At 46.6% G+C, this 15,454-nt stretch overlaps 1 protein-coding gene across 14 annotated transcripts in view; it reads right to left on the reverse strand.

The window, feature by feature from the left end:
* Positions 1-15,454, reverse strand: part of LOC108930825 (CLIP-associating protein 1-B-like) — a 75,638-nt gene that overhangs the window by 44,327 nt on the left and 15,857 nt on the right. For 13 of the 14 annotated variants that reach the window (XM_029251671.1, XM_029251667.1, XM_029251663.1 and 10 more), the window contains 6 exons: positions 12,138-12,216; positions 11,873-11,976; positions 11,547-11,638; positions 11,245-11,320; positions 9,890-9,987; positions 8,407-8,477 (listed from right to left, as the gene is read on the reverse strand). In XM_029251671.1, the coding sequence (XP_029107504.1) occupies positions 8,407-8,477; positions 9,890-9,987; positions 11,245-11,320; positions 11,547-11,638; positions 11,873-11,976; positions 12,138-12,216 (520 nt within the window). Of the gene's footprint in view, positions 1-5,150; positions 5,253-8,406; positions 8,478-9,889; positions 9,988-11,244; positions 11,321-11,546; positions 11,639-11,872; positions 11,977-12,137; positions 12,217-15,454 lie in introns of those variants that run through there. The other variant, XM_018746265.2, reaches the window with a different exon arrangement.

Here is a 15,454-nt window from a genome sequence, read left to right on the forward strand (position 1 = left end):
CCATAACAGCCTCCGACAAAATATACTTTATTGTCCATTGAAACCGCATTATGAAGCTGTTATTATTAAGCTGCACCAAAACTATAACTTGTACTTCTGATATTTAAGTTGCACTACTTTCTACTCTAAAAATGATAAATGCAGGATGCTGTCCCAGATCCTATCTCCACTATACCAAGGTATTTTTCCCTGAACTGCCAGCCAAATAAACAGCTCATTTATTATAAGTTTGAGTAAACGCAAAGCAAGTAATTAATTTTAAACTGCATGGTGAAGAAGAGGAGATTTCTAAAGCGCAAGTGTCCACTCCTGACAATCCGTACACGTCCACCAAAACACAAAAGCTACAGTGAAAACAAAGGGTGTGCGATACAGTTTCACATGTAGACGCAGCGGCTCGGCTCTCCCTCAGCACAGTAGCAGCTTTCGGCGCGTATTACCGATATGCCGATAACCGATATTACCGATCTCAGGCACTTTTCACCAGACACACCACTTTCAGCCCCTTGGAGACGCTAGGCCCCCCAGAGCCCATCGGAACTGCCGTCCCACCAGCGAGGTAGTGTGGGCGACAGAGGGAGAGGAAACGGAAGCAGGGACGTGAGGCCGGGCCACGTGCTCCACTAAAGGCTAACCGGTACAGACCGGCACTTCCGAGCCTGTTCCTCGCCATCCCCAGGTCTATTACCAACAAGATGGACGAGATCAGAAGCAGATCGGACGAGGGACTCCGGGAAGAGCGGAGGAGGAGGGCTGTGCGTCTATGTGAACAACAGTTGGTGCAGTATAAGCTATGCATTCCCCCACAAGCCGAGGCCATGAGCATCAGAAAAGCTACATGAAAGGATTTCAAAATTGTAATTCGTTCATTTATTTCCTTATTTGAAGTGTTTTTTTTTTTTTTTTTTTCTTTCTGTCGCGGTTGTTCTTAGGGCTGCCACACAAAATTTTGCTGTATTGCATTGCATACGATGACAATAAAGTGTCTCCTCTCTCATACAATTTCCTCCAATACGTTCATTCCCATAACACTTTATACCGAGTCATTCAAGGTAGATGCCTGCAAATGCAGTAAATTAGTCAGTGAGTCAGAAGCGGTCATAGGTCTCAATGAGCTCCAAGAGTCTAAGATGAACCGCCCAACCACACAAAATATCTGAGTTGGCAATGGTGTCAGAGACTAAGGGCACTGTTAATTTAGACATATCAAATTGCTTCCCTGCTTAGTCTCGGCAAACAAAGAGGAAGAAATACGAGCCCCACGGGAAGAAGCGAATGCCTCGCGAAGGCTCTCCGTGCAGCCGACCGTCGCATCTGAACGCTGCACTAACATGCGGCTCTTTCAACTGGGATAGTGATTTCGCACGTCAACTAAAATGACACAAAAGACTATTTTTGACGGTGGAGGACAGAGTTCCGTTGCCACGACTGATGTTTTGTGCACTCCAACTTGTAGGAACCTGATTCTTTGTCATCTGCTGAGACTCAACCTTTCTGTGCAAACCAGGGGTCTCTGACCGCACTGCGGTGACATCACAGAGCTTACCAGCCGCCTTCCGTTACCATGGTGACGAGAAAGGGACAGGAAAAAACCTCCCCAGTACAACTATCACACTCCAGGTAAACTCATCTACTGTTCAGCTCCAGCGTAACACAAAAAACCTCAAGGAAGAGAACAAAGTATTACATGAACATGTTTGTCAGCACCTAGTCTTTTTCAGCTTCCAGTTGAAAAAGTAACAGACTATAACAGACACGTGCCTGAATTTATTTGCTGGACAGTTTCTGTAAAAATCTCAGACACAGTTATAATTATAAAATGGTTATAATAATAGCTAATAGAAAAAACCATAACACCACGCTGGATGAAATCAGAGCAATACAGCTCTGAGATGCTGCCCCCCCTCAGCACCACAAGTGTCTGTTCTCAGTGCATTTCACTGTCCTCTAAAGGTGTGAAGTAAAAGTGCAAGTGATCTCTACTTCATAAAAGACACATTTTAGAAAGTAAAAAAGCAAAGAAAACAGTCAAATTTAAAAACAGGGAAATGTTCATATCTTTATTTAGGAATCGTAAATCTGTAACACCACCAACACAGGTACGGTGTGTATATGGAAATGTCCCATTGATTTTTTATATTATCCATTTAGCTGACACTTTTATCCAAAGCAACTTACAATGCTGAGCTACTAACTATTATTTGCCCATTTATACAACTGGGTAATTTTAGGGTAAATACCTCGCTCAAAGGGGCGTGGTGGCGCAGTGGGTTTGGCCGGTGCCTTGCTGTGTAGCAAGTCTGGGGTTCAAGTCCTGCCTGGGGTGCGGTGGCCCTGTCTTTCTCCCTGTGTTTGCCTCCCCCGCCATGCAGAGGAAGAACCTGGCAAGCCACCTCTGTTTCCTCCCTTGACTTGCCTTGAAAACCACGCGAGTGGTCGCTATGGGTCGGCTTCGACTCGGCACTTACCATACCATACCTTGCTCAAGGGTACTTCAGATTTAAGGGCAGCAGCTCTAACCATTATGCTATCAATTGTTCTGTAGTTCCATAACTTTTTTTTTTTAATCATTTTTTAGAAACCTATTGTTAAGAGAAATTAATTGAAAATTGCCAAGTTGCTCAGAACAAAGCAATAACCTACATGTACATAACACCCTGTCTATGTTTATAGGCATTATAATAAAGGCAGAGCAGGAGGTGGGTTTCCAATCTTGGTCCTCTGAATGTAAGGCTACAGCTCTAACTGTAGCTACACCACCCACCCCTAACCCTAGAGTTTCACATATCACTGCAGTCAAATCCATACATTGTCACTTATCATATTGTGCTTCACTCTGGGAAATGTTCATTTCACTTGTTGTGTACAAATATATACACACACACACACACACACACACACACACACACACACACACACACTTTCAGAACCACTTGTCCCATACGGGGTCGCAGGGAACCGGAGCCTACCCGGCAACACAGGGCGTAAGGCCGGAGGGGGAGGGGACGCCAGTCCGTCGCAAGGCACCCCAAGCGGGACTCGAACCCCAGACCCACTGGAGAGCAGGACCTGGTCCAACCCACTGCGCCACCGCGCCCCCACTGTGTACAAATATTCATGTGCATTATTTTAATTATAAGATTGTGTTCATGGCTTCTCCCACAGAAAAATCTGAATGTACTATAGTAAAAGAAAAAAGGATCAATGCCAACATTTACTCTGAAGAGTACATTTCTGGAGAAACTGTACTCAAGTAAAAGCAACACGGTAAATGTAATGTTACTACCCACCTCTGACTGTCTAAATCATTACTTTTTAAGGATGATGTTTTTCTCAGTTAAAAATGGTTTCTTTTCTTGGTCCTTTGGCACCTACCCCATCAAGTGAGCGTTTACCCTGTTGAAGGCCTTGGGCTTGCGGTAACAGTGCTCCTTGTCAACGCATTAGTGACTCCACCAAAGTATCACTGTAAAAGATCCGTTAGTTTGCGGAATGACGGGACACACTAGGACAGGAACCCGCGCCCTTGTCATCCACAGCCATGGTTAAAGCACACCGAACGAGTCCTGAAGCCTGCGTCTACGGCTGGGATGGGGTCGGAGGGTAAGCTCCCATTCTCGGACCTTCCTCTTCGTCTTCACATGCGTTGCTGCAAAGCCGCAGGGACTCTGGGCTGCGGACACACGAAAGTGCGGCGCCTCGCACCCACATATCGCCCAGTCCCTCCAAACGCGAACCAAACGCACACACGTAGTGACACTTAGAGCCAGGAGCACACAAGACGCACAGACCGACTTCAGAGACATTTTCGCTGCTGTGCACCACAGTGATACCATAAACAAGCGCCAAATACTGACTGTGAAACAGCTCCATAGATCATTTTATAGGTACAAAAACCATGAAATACATTCTTCAATATCCGCATGGGCATGTTCAGAAACAGAATGTAAATTCAGAAACTAATTATTGAATTTACATCTTGAATTGATATTATTTATATATGTATACTGAATTTATTATTCTTACTATTAAGAATAATAATAGAACAAATACATTCAATTGATTGTGCATTCAAACAGAGTTCTGGCGCTGGATGAACTGTAGTAGCTGGAGGCAGCGCCATCGCTAGACAACACAGCTGTGACGACGACACCGAACGGCACAAAACCCTCTTTGGTGCAGCGGCTCCCAGCCCTCGGTGTCCTACTTTCTCCTTTTTGCCATTTATAGAGAGTAATGAAGATGCAGTGTGCAGTTCACACAATGGGGTGTATGTCTGTTACTGAGCACTTTGTGAGCTCGGTTGGAAACGGCACAGGGAGCTGCGTCCAAATCAAGAGGACGTTTCCTGCTCTTTTTCACAGCGACCCAACAAACTGCTGCACGAGGAAATCCTGGCTCATGGTTTCGGCTCCACTGCACAACGTACATGACTATATACGGTACGCAGTTATATTATAGCACATTACAGTATATTATAGGATAGTATAGTGTACTGTATTACAGTACATAGACTATAATATGTACGCAAGGGCTGTGGAATAAAATGCTAAAATGGGAAAAAACACACTAAAACAATGGCTGAAACACTGCACAACAATTTGTAACCCAAAACGATGGCAAACAAGCACCCTAACAGGATGCCGAACAATGGTGTTGGAGTTGATCTGTCAGCAGAGAGGACAGAGAACAGATACACCGCAGCGTCACGGCTCCATCTACCACAGACTATTTGCTCCTTGTCCGTGTCATATGCTGCATTTCACACGTAATAACGGCCGAAAGAATTTAAATAAACTTTCCCAACAGCTAATCCCACTCACTGCCAAATTACTTCATTGCCCAGGACACTGAAAGCCACGAACATGTTGATAAAACGATAAAACAGAGGGAATCATTTTCATTTCCGCGCGCATAAAAAGCACCCTGTGGCCCAACGAAAGAGTTAAGCTGCCAAGTGACCGACGGAATCGCCACCTTTCTTTCTGCCCCGGTGGGGGGGGTGAAATCCTTTCCATTGAGCAAGACATAAAAAGAAAGGAACGAGCACAGTTCGAGTTCTCCGAGTACTTCACCGCGACACTGAAAAGCACCTTTTCCAAAAGTCACTTGTACAAGAAGAGGGAGTCCAGTGCGGTTTCAACACCTACCTTCCCCAGTCGTCATACTTCAGGCGTCTCACAAACACAAGCACACACACGTGCGCCAAGCGGAGCGAGCAAGCAAGCAGGGATGGAGACGCTCAGGCCGTGTCAGCGGCTCTGTGGATTCCACCGATTCCCCCCACCCCCACCCCCTCGTCTTGTGACCACATGGATGACAAATGCCAAAATAAGAGCCCGCCCACTTCTACTGTCTCGGGCCATTTCTCTGCCATCTAAGGGCTCAGGCCCCCTGACTCATCTTTCTCTGCTTCGACGGGCTGTTACCTAGGCCATGAACGCGGTCACATCGACCTTTGTCCAATGAGCCGACCGTAGGCGAAACCCCTTCGCTGCTGCTGCGTCCCTCACCAGCCTCAGAGCTACATGGCAACCATCTCTATTGTGCTGTCATAAATATCACTTAAGAAAAGGTTTCTCCTCTGCAAAAGTCATTTCAAAACAACATTGGTGGGCTTTTACTACGTCCTCTGCACAGTAGTGTTCACAGCGATCAAGGAAGTGGATCGTATACATCCTGCAGGAAATTCAAAAAAAAAAAAACTGCTCTGTCACAGTGGCAGATACGGCGATGTCCAAACGTCTGACTAGAAATGGGCAACTAGCAACATTTCATATCATGAGCCTAGAAACAGTGGGTGCGACTCACTTGACCCATACCTCTATTGGACATTATTTTACATAATTAATCCAATTAAACATGTTGGGTACAATGTAGGTACTAACAAGGATTTGCACCTCTTCCCGCAATCCTTTTGCAGACGTGTAAAGAGGTCCGCAGCCACAGTTCTGCGGACACCTCTGCAGAAAGGGGGCCAAAGGAAGGAGTCCTGTCGGAGGCGTTCATCCTCATCCCGAGTGCGGAGGGCGCCGCTGCCCTGCTAATGCCACCGCTGCCACTTCGATGTGACGTCTCTGGCCCTGGGCGCGGGGGTGCAATTTATTCAAAAGAAGCTCTCATTTAACAACAGGGTGAAGCTGACCTCAATGTGCCAGTCATGGAAATTATAGATTGTCACTGCACTCCTGTGCAACACAACAAGGTGAAGAAAGTGCAGCTGATGCTTTTAGTCCGCCACCTCCTAGAGGGTTCAATATACACAAGTAGCTCAATTTACATTTATTTATTTAGCAGATGCTTTCTTCCAAAGCGACTTCCAATGAACTCTATGTAGTGTTATCAGCCCACGCACCTTATTCACCGTGGTGACTTACACTGCTAGATACACTACTTTCAATGGGTTACTCATCTATACATCAGTGGAACACACATTCTCTCTGTCACAATGGGTGAACCTGAACAGCATGTCTTTGCAGTGTGGGAGGAAACCAGAGCACCCGCAGGAACCCCACATAGACAACATGCAAACTCCACACAGACTGAGTGGGGATCAAACCCATGTCCTCTCGCACCAGCCAGGCGCTGTGAGACAGCAGCGCTACTCGCTGTGCCACCATGCCACCCAAACACAGAGTGGGATCGGACGTCTTTTCTTAACTCAGAAGTGTTTGCAAGTTCACTAGTACGTCATAATCGGTAATAATTTAATAATATAATTCAATCCCTCCATTTACTGGGGTTTAACGAGTTCTGTTAAAATATAAGCTAAAGCTGTAATGACTCAATACATTCCATCCATCCATCAACAACAACCAAATGTCCTGAGCGTGGTCACGGCGAGCCGGAGCTCAACCCGACAACACAGGGCGCAAGGGTGAGGGGGGAGGGGACACACCCAGGACGGGACACCAGTCTGTCGCAAGGCACCCCAAGCAGGACTCGAACCCCAGACCTGCCACACAGCGGGCACCAGTTGAACCCGCCGTGCCGTCGCACCCCCTTTTACTCAATATTTTGATATTACTCATTTTAATTTTTATTTTTGTTCATTATTCTGTTTTCATCACCACCTCATGCAATGCAGGGTCTCAGTGCTGCTCAACACTGAAAGCATGAGGAGTTAGACAGGGAACACTGAACAGCTCACCGCTTCAGTTTATTGTCTTTTATTAGGACAAAGCAACACTGAGGTCAAGTCCAATTTAAGATGAAAAATGAAAAGAAAACCAGGTGATGTCTTCAGCCTCCTATTCAGTGTGTTCTGATGTACAGGAGCTCCACTCTGCCGTTTTCCTCCTGCATGTCAGGCACCGCTGGAGAATGAAACGGGCAGTGAACTTAAGACGGTATTCAAAAATGTTGCGCTGCGAAATCCCGACTGCATTTCACTGCCCATGGGGAAGCGACTCATCACATAACCATGTTTGTCAACATCTGGTCACTTTCCGTTCTGCTCTAAAGAAGTGCAACAGAAGTCACGTATCCCCCTTTATCCATTGGGGACTTTCTGCAAAAGTTTTGGGTATATCTGTCATAAATAAAAATATCTGTGAAATGCTGTAAATCCTCCACATTGTCCCCCCCCCGCCCCCGTCCTCCCCCGAATGACTTTTACTGCAGACCATTGGTAGAAAAACTACTTCAGAAGGGAATCTTCACTATGCAACAAAGAAATTTTAGAAAACAGAAATCAATAAAATGCAACTCGAATAAATTTTTTCTTAAAAAAACTCGGAAGTGTTTGTACCTTGAAAATGTGTAACTCGGATGTTCGTAACGCAAAGTGCCGGTGTGAACGCATTTCACCATCGCTGCACTTTGTAGCCAGTCGCCGAAATTCTGGTGTCATTTGCGAGAGGGTTTGCGAGGTGGGCATGTCACACGTTGAGTGCTCAGTGTAAAAACCTCCAGAGCAGCCTGGTCAGTTTATCCACGTTCCCAAACACAGAGCAACGGCTGCTTCCTGCCAGCAGCGTTCAGCTGCACGTGAATTGTGAGCTCTCCCCGAACGTGCTGTGTGGACAAAGAGAGAGACCAGCCGCCAGGCTCACTTAAGAGCCGCATGTCAGCTGCCCTCTGAGCTCCAGAGGGACTCCTGGTAGACAGCGACTTTCATCTGCGATGAACATCCAAGCCTAGACACGCAAAGCGGAAACAACTACACAATCCAGCTCCTTGGAAAGTGTCTTCCTACTACAGTATTTCCTCCAGTGATTTTTAAAAACCTGCACAAGAGCTCACTGTTCCCCGGGTATCCCTGCCACTGCTGCAGCACACTACGCGAAGTGGCGTCGTTCCTCGTGCATCGATCACCGCTCTCCTATTTCCCCACGGCAGCCGTGCTGCTACAGTCTGTCCCACAGCAAGCTGTCCAACATCGCGACTAGAGCCCAGCGCACTCACCTGACGCAGAAGACATGATCATGTTCCCAGATCTTTGGACTTCATCAAATTTACTAAAAATGACATTCAACCTGGTGAGGGAAAAGGAAAAAGAAAGGGGGGGGGGAAATCAGCAAAAGCCTTCTGGTGTTAACGCACTCTGCAGAGTCTCCGCATTCTCCTCAGCAAACAAAAACACACACACGGACACACACGCACACACCGCAGACACAATGCTGTGTTCATAACAACGACGAGCAGTGTTCGACAGCCCTGTCCTTAACTCCGTTGCTTCCTTCAATTACATTGCGCTCCAGAAAGTAACACACACTGCCACCTATTGACCGACTAATGAGTCATTAATTATGTGAGAATAACACGAAGAAAAGACAAAACTAACTAAAAGTTAACTTTTACCGCTGCATCACTGAGAGCATCTTGACCAACTCCCTCACAGTGTGGTATAGCAGCTCTACAGTGTGCGAAAGAAAAGCTCTGCAAAGGGTGGTGAAAACCGCCCAAGGCATCACTGGCACACAACTACCTGCCATTGAGCTTCTTCACCACAGCAGATGTTTGCGCAGAGCACACAAAATCATCAAGGACTCCTCACATCCCAGTCACAAACTGTTCAACCTCCTTCCATCCAGGAGAAGGTAAAGGGCCATCTGCACCAGAACCAGCAGGTTCAGGGCCAGTTTCTTCCCTACAATCATCACCCTACTGAACTCTACACTTCGCCGTCAGGTCACTGATGTCTCACTGATACTTTACTGTTTCTGACTGCCTTTTTTACTGTTTTTCACTGACTTTAATCATCATGCGGTTCTGCTCCACCCTGTATTTCTGGTGTTATCTCTATATAATAATAATAATAATAATTGAAATAATTGTTCATTTATAGGATGTCCTAGTTATCTTTATATATATCTGTATATGTATGTATATGTAATATATGTGTATATAATATGGATAATATGGATTTATATATATATATATATATATATGTGTATAATATAGATATATAATATGTATACTATCTGTACATACATGGTGCATTATGCTTGCTACTGTTGTACATACTCTACAGATACTTATATATATGTATTCCTACTGCTATTTGCTCAACAGCTTCTGTACATGCTTTCTGCCATATGCTATTTTACTTACTTGTTGTACATAAATTTCTTAAGCTTAAACTGCACTTGTTCATTTGCACAATTCTACTATTTACACTTCTGGTAGATGCTAAACTGCATTTCGTTGCTGTGTACTTGTACTACACAATGACAATAAAGATGTATCTATCTATCTATAAAAGTAACAGGACATTCATAATAGCAGTTACACTATATGGCCCAAAGTATGTGGACACCCTTCCTATTATTGATTTCGGATGTTTCAGACGCACCCATTGTTAACAGGTGTATAAAACACAGCGCACAGCCATGCAATGGCCTACGCAGCGATGTGTGTGTTATGCGGGTGTCGGGAGCAGGCGTACCGTGACTGAGGCAGGCCCTTCTTGCTGAGATCAATTCGCACCCTCTCTCCCACGTGCCGATAGATTTCCACAAGGCAGTTCATGGCAACATCTCGCACCTAAGGAAACAGGTTGGTTTTTAGATGTATTCCGCATCGTTCACCACAATTTCATTGCAGGCAAGTGTGTTACGCTACAGCAGTCATTGGAGGAAGTGGATCATTACGGATCATCGTGGATTATGGATTATTACAGATCATGATCATCGTTGGAGTTTGCGTGTTCTCCCCGTGTCTGCGTGGGTTTCCTCCCACAGTCCAAAGACATGCTGTTCAGGTCGCCTATAGTGTGTGAGTGACAGAGAGAATGTGTGTGTTCCACTGATGTGTGGATGAGTGACCCATTGCAAGTAGTGTATCTAGCAGTGTAAGTCACCACAGTGAATAAGGTGTGTGGGCTGATAACACTACATAGAGTTCATTGGAAGTTGCTTTGGAGAAAAGCATCTGCTAAATAAATGAATGTAAATATACGTTGAACAAACCGTTCAAAACCTCGAAACTCCTGCGTTTGTCAAGTTCATGGTTTTAATCCATAGAGATTTTTGTTCTTTTTCCATACTGACTGTGTTCAAACTACAAATTACTGCACAGTTAAGGCTTCGAACTTCTGCAGCTCCGTGTCTCTATGGGAGGGTCTGCTTCTGTAGCACGACTTCCTCTTGCACATAGGAAGTATGCTTCCTGTGATGACGGAGCTCTCGAACTCCAGGCATGCATTCGTACAGGAAATCCTCCGAAACAGGCAAAGGCAACGCTACCGGCGCTCTAGCGTTACAGTACGGTGAGGGCACCCCAGGTTTCAAACATCATATGGAAGAGCATTGAATCATACATGAATTATGGATTAGTCTTGGCCCAAGCAGAATACAAAACAACTGTGTTTTCCATGAACATCCGCATCAGTTCTTCAAGGCGCATGAATAGACTAAAAGGTTACCATTCCCACCTTTAGACCCAAAGGTCACATGTTTGAATCCCACCTCTGGCTGCAGCACCCGTGAGCAAGGTGCTTACCATAAAATTGCTCCAGTAAAATTACCCAGATGTATGAATGGGTGAATAATTTGTCGGTCAATTAATATCATAAGTTGATTAGGAAAAAAGTAAATGATTAAACGTAAGAATTGCAGTACGGAGGAAAGTGCACTGGCTGCCAGTAGGGGGCTCCACAAGCCTATGTGACACAGTGGCGTTGGTGTGACGAGGCCTGTTTATTCTGTGCGCAACTCACACTGCTCACCAGAACGCACACAATACGACTCTACGACCTGATGATGCAGAAACTTACGAAGGACAAAAACATGCAGTCCGTACCTGACTAGTGGCATCTCCTAACAAGTTGCATATATGTGGTACAATTTTGCTGAGGGTCAGACCTTGAGCTCCGTATCTGAAAAAGACAACATTTGGGGAGGATTTATCGCAATGCTTTACACGGGAATGATTGTCTCACAAGAAATCAAAGTGGATGTCAGTGCCGTTCCAGATCCAGCTTAGGACGCTTTTTTAAGAGACAATCATGTGAGAATTACCGCGAAGAGTGAGTAAATGATACCACTGTGTCCCCTGACGGATGCCGGCGAAGGTAACGGCGCTTACGCAAAGAGCTCACTTACACGTTCAGTGTGGCGATAAGGCAAAGGCAGAGCCCTTCTCTGGTCCGGTTGTTCTTGTGCTTGAATCCTCCCAGCATCCTGTCCCATACGTACTGCGGGAAGGCGCACACACACACACACGCATGTCGCTGCGCCGGCATTTCGCCACACGCTTGGAGACACACTTGCACTTTATGTACGTTAATGACGCGTGCGGCCGAGCATGATTTTACACTGATTTTAAAGTTACCAGTAATGCGCTCCGAAACAGTCTGCACGTTTGCTTACTGAGAAGTCACTCTGCAGAGTGTGTATGTGCGTGCGTGTGTGCGCGAGCAGCGCTTTACCTGCGGATTGGCCGACAGCTCCACAATCTTCAATAAGAGCGCTTGGTCTTGGTCGCGCACCTGGTCTTTTGCGTCCCCAAGACGGTCTATCAAACTGGGGAGAACTGGAAGGAGGGGGAACAAGGGAGGGACCGTCAGCACACAACACGCACCACTTGGACTCGCAAGGGCAACAAGGCGCTTGAATGGAGGCCCGCGGGATGCGACGGCGACATTCGTCCCGCGTTAAAGGTGCTGCTGGAGAGCTGGGACGTGCGAGACGTACCTGTGCCGATGTGGGACCTGAAGCGCTCCTGCAGTCTCGTCACGAGGGCGGACAGAACATCGATTCCCAGCAGAGCGACCTGCAGCAAAACGACGCAGGACACACACAGGCTGTAAGGCAGCGAAATCTTCCACACTTCGTTAAAAGTGAAGCTGCAGGTCTTCACCTTTACATATAATCATGTGCCCGAGTGTTTTCATTAAGGGCGATTTCAGATCACAGTAACGGAACAAGAAACCTAAACAAGCAAAATAAAATGGGGAAAAAAAAACGTTCGATATGAATTCAGACACGTGTCACTTTTGCAAAGACTGCACCGGGGCCACATGTCTTTATGCTGCACATTTGGGAGCAACTTCCCCCTTGTTGTCTGGCCACTATTAGGTGCTCAGGGAGTCTCATATGTACAAATCCCACGAGGCATGAGCAGGACTGGGATGTAGTCATGGCAAAAGGGGGCTTAAACATACGTCTTTCAGAATAAACTTTTATCCTATCGCTCACGGTCCATCAGTCCATGTTGGGACGTCATAGTAAGACAGACCCAGTGGAAAATCTCTGCAATTATCTGGCTGTTTGTGCAAAATGCATATAGTGGATGTGTGTGGGGGGGGCTGCAGTTTGTGTAATATGAACACACTGCTGCTGATTTCCTCAGTTCGTGTCCCAACATCATGTTGCCCCCCCCCACCCCGACAGGATGGGAGAAGTGTGAGCTGAAGCCCGGTGGTTTTGGCATTGTTTAAGCAGTCGCTTCCATGTGGCGCCCACACACACGCTCTCCTTCACCACAAAAATAAGATGCGTTCGAAGCAGCAGTCATGTGGGTCCTCGACCAAGAGGCGGACATCTCAGAAAACTAGAGGTCACTTTCATAATGCGCACTTCACTGACTCACTGACACGCGGAGCACACACTTGCCAAAAGACACAAACACACACATAGACACACACTATGTTATCGGGCACCGTGGCACAGCCTCGCATCCAGGGGTCCGAGCTCTACACTCTCTGCTGGCACTCTGTGAAACTGAGCGTTTTAAGAGGAACAGATGGTGAACGAGGACGGGACCCGCTCCCCCACTGCGCTCGTGGCTCAAGGTGCGGCTGACAGCTGCTGAAACGAGGATCCCTCCCAGCTGATACCACCGGTTAAGTAATGCGCTTGCGGTCCTGGGTTCATCTCCTCACCCCAACTGCCGGATGTCATCGTGCCAGCTCTGTGCCGCCGGGACCCGAATCCCGCATGTCGGCAGCAGCCCCGGGGTGTTCGGTGAGCTCGCACCGGGTGCCAGGTGTGTTGTCGCTCTTTGTGTTCCTCCAGTCCCTTTTCTAGTCTGCACTGGACAGAGTCTCTGGATGATCCACCGCATGACCAGACATCCTATCGATGGACCCATTGCGGTCTGGGATGGAGAGCTGAGCTTCTTCAGCAACATCACCAGCATAGAGACTGGAAGCTTTGGGCCTGGATAACAAGTTGAGCTTCCATAGTCTGTGGACAACAGCATCCACTGACAATGTTCCTCTCCAAAATCGAGAGCTTGTTTTGCTCTGATGGAATGAGTGCCCTCTCTCACTCAAAACTGCTGAAGTGTGGCACAATTCCCACAAGAGGCAAGCAAACACGTTTCTCCAAAGTGACTCGCCAAAAATACTCTGTAGTGTTTAGGAGACACCTTTTCATCCAAGGTGACTTTGGGATTAAGATATACAGCGTTCCACCCACAGTCAATCACTCATAAGCACATCAGAGCAACACACACGCAAAATTTAGACTCACTAATTTGCCTAAACTGTATCTTCGGAGTGTGGGGGGAAACCAGAGCACCCGGAGGAAACCCCCGGAGGAAACCCCCGTAGGTAACACGCAAACTCCACAGGGACTGAGCGGGAATCAAACCCATGTCCTCTCACGCTACCCACGCACTATGAATCAGTAGCACTACTTGCTATGGCACCATGCTGCCTTCAATGAAAACAAACAACTGAAAACTTAATTTAAAACTTTTTTTGGAACTGGAAGACAGAAAAATGTTGTCTGTCACCAACCCTGAAAAATGCAAAACCCCACTCTATGTTATTTAATTTCTTGCACCACACTTATGGATTATGGCAGAGCGTCACTGCATTTACACACATTGTACAGTAAGTACAACACATACGAACACAGAGACGTGTATCGTGTGCAATTCTAACGCTGTCTTCTGGCGCTTGTGCTCCGAGTGTCTTCAGTGAGAGTTACATATATTTGTATTGGAATAAAAGTCCTGGCCATGTCTTACAAAGCATAAGACTGCGCTGTACTGAGCTCACAATGGCACAGCAAGGCTCATTTACACAACTGTACATTTACAGTAGCAAGGCTTAAGGGTACAACAGAAGCTCCTCTCTGGGACCCAGCCTGCAAAGTTCACGTCATAAGTGCAGCGAGAGTAGAAGCCCTTTTTTTTCCCCCCCATAACAATACAGGGTAAGTACCTCACTCAAAGTTTACTACAGTAGGAGATGGGATTTGAACCCAGGTCCTTTAGGTCCAAAGATGTAGATTTACCGCATCACCTTGAGTGGCTGCAGCCGGATAACGCCAGTGAATGAGGGCAGGGGGGTCGGTCACTAGGAAATGTCCATCTCAGAAGACCGCCCACTATGACAGCAGTACAGAGGAACACGGAGTCCCTGTGTTGTGTGATCTCTCGGTGAAAACAGGACAAAGGAATAAAAGTCATCCTCACTTCATTTTACCTTGATCTGACATTATTAACAGTACCCACCCTGTTGGATTATTTTAGGGCGAACAGTGAAATAAACACAGTGCACATCTTCACTCCTAAAGAACCGTCTCATACTAACATTTTCCCATAACTATGCAGGGTTTTCACATCCAACATCACAAGGAACCTGTTGGCCTACAATCTCCAGCAGTCTCCCCCCCCTCCCCCATCAGCTATGAGTTTTAGTTCCTCCTCTTCACTGTCAGAGGCAGCAGGGGGCGCAGTGGTTACAGCTCATATGTTGCATTTGAGGACCCAGCTTCTACAGTAATGATCAACAGAGATGCAGTGGGACTTCAGACCTGGGGGACAACTTGTAACATAGTGGTGACAGTTACTGCCTTTGGATCCAAAGGTCAGGGGTTCAATCCCCACCTCCAGCTGTAGTACTCTTGAGCAAGGTACATACCTGAAATTACTCCAGTAGTAATACCCAGCTGTATGAATGGGTAAATAACTATTACACATGGGGTATAACATCTTATCCTGTGTATGCTGGATGAATGAAAGTACCTACAGTAAATCCGGAGAAGAGCACCAGCTA

This window comes from Scleropages formosus, chromosome 5, assembly GCF_900964775.1.
Source record: "Scleropages formosus chromosome 5, fSclFor1.1, whole genome shotgun sequence".
NCBI lineage: Eukaryota > Metazoa > Chordata > Actinopteri > Osteoglossiformes > Osteoglossidae > Scleropages > Scleropages formosus.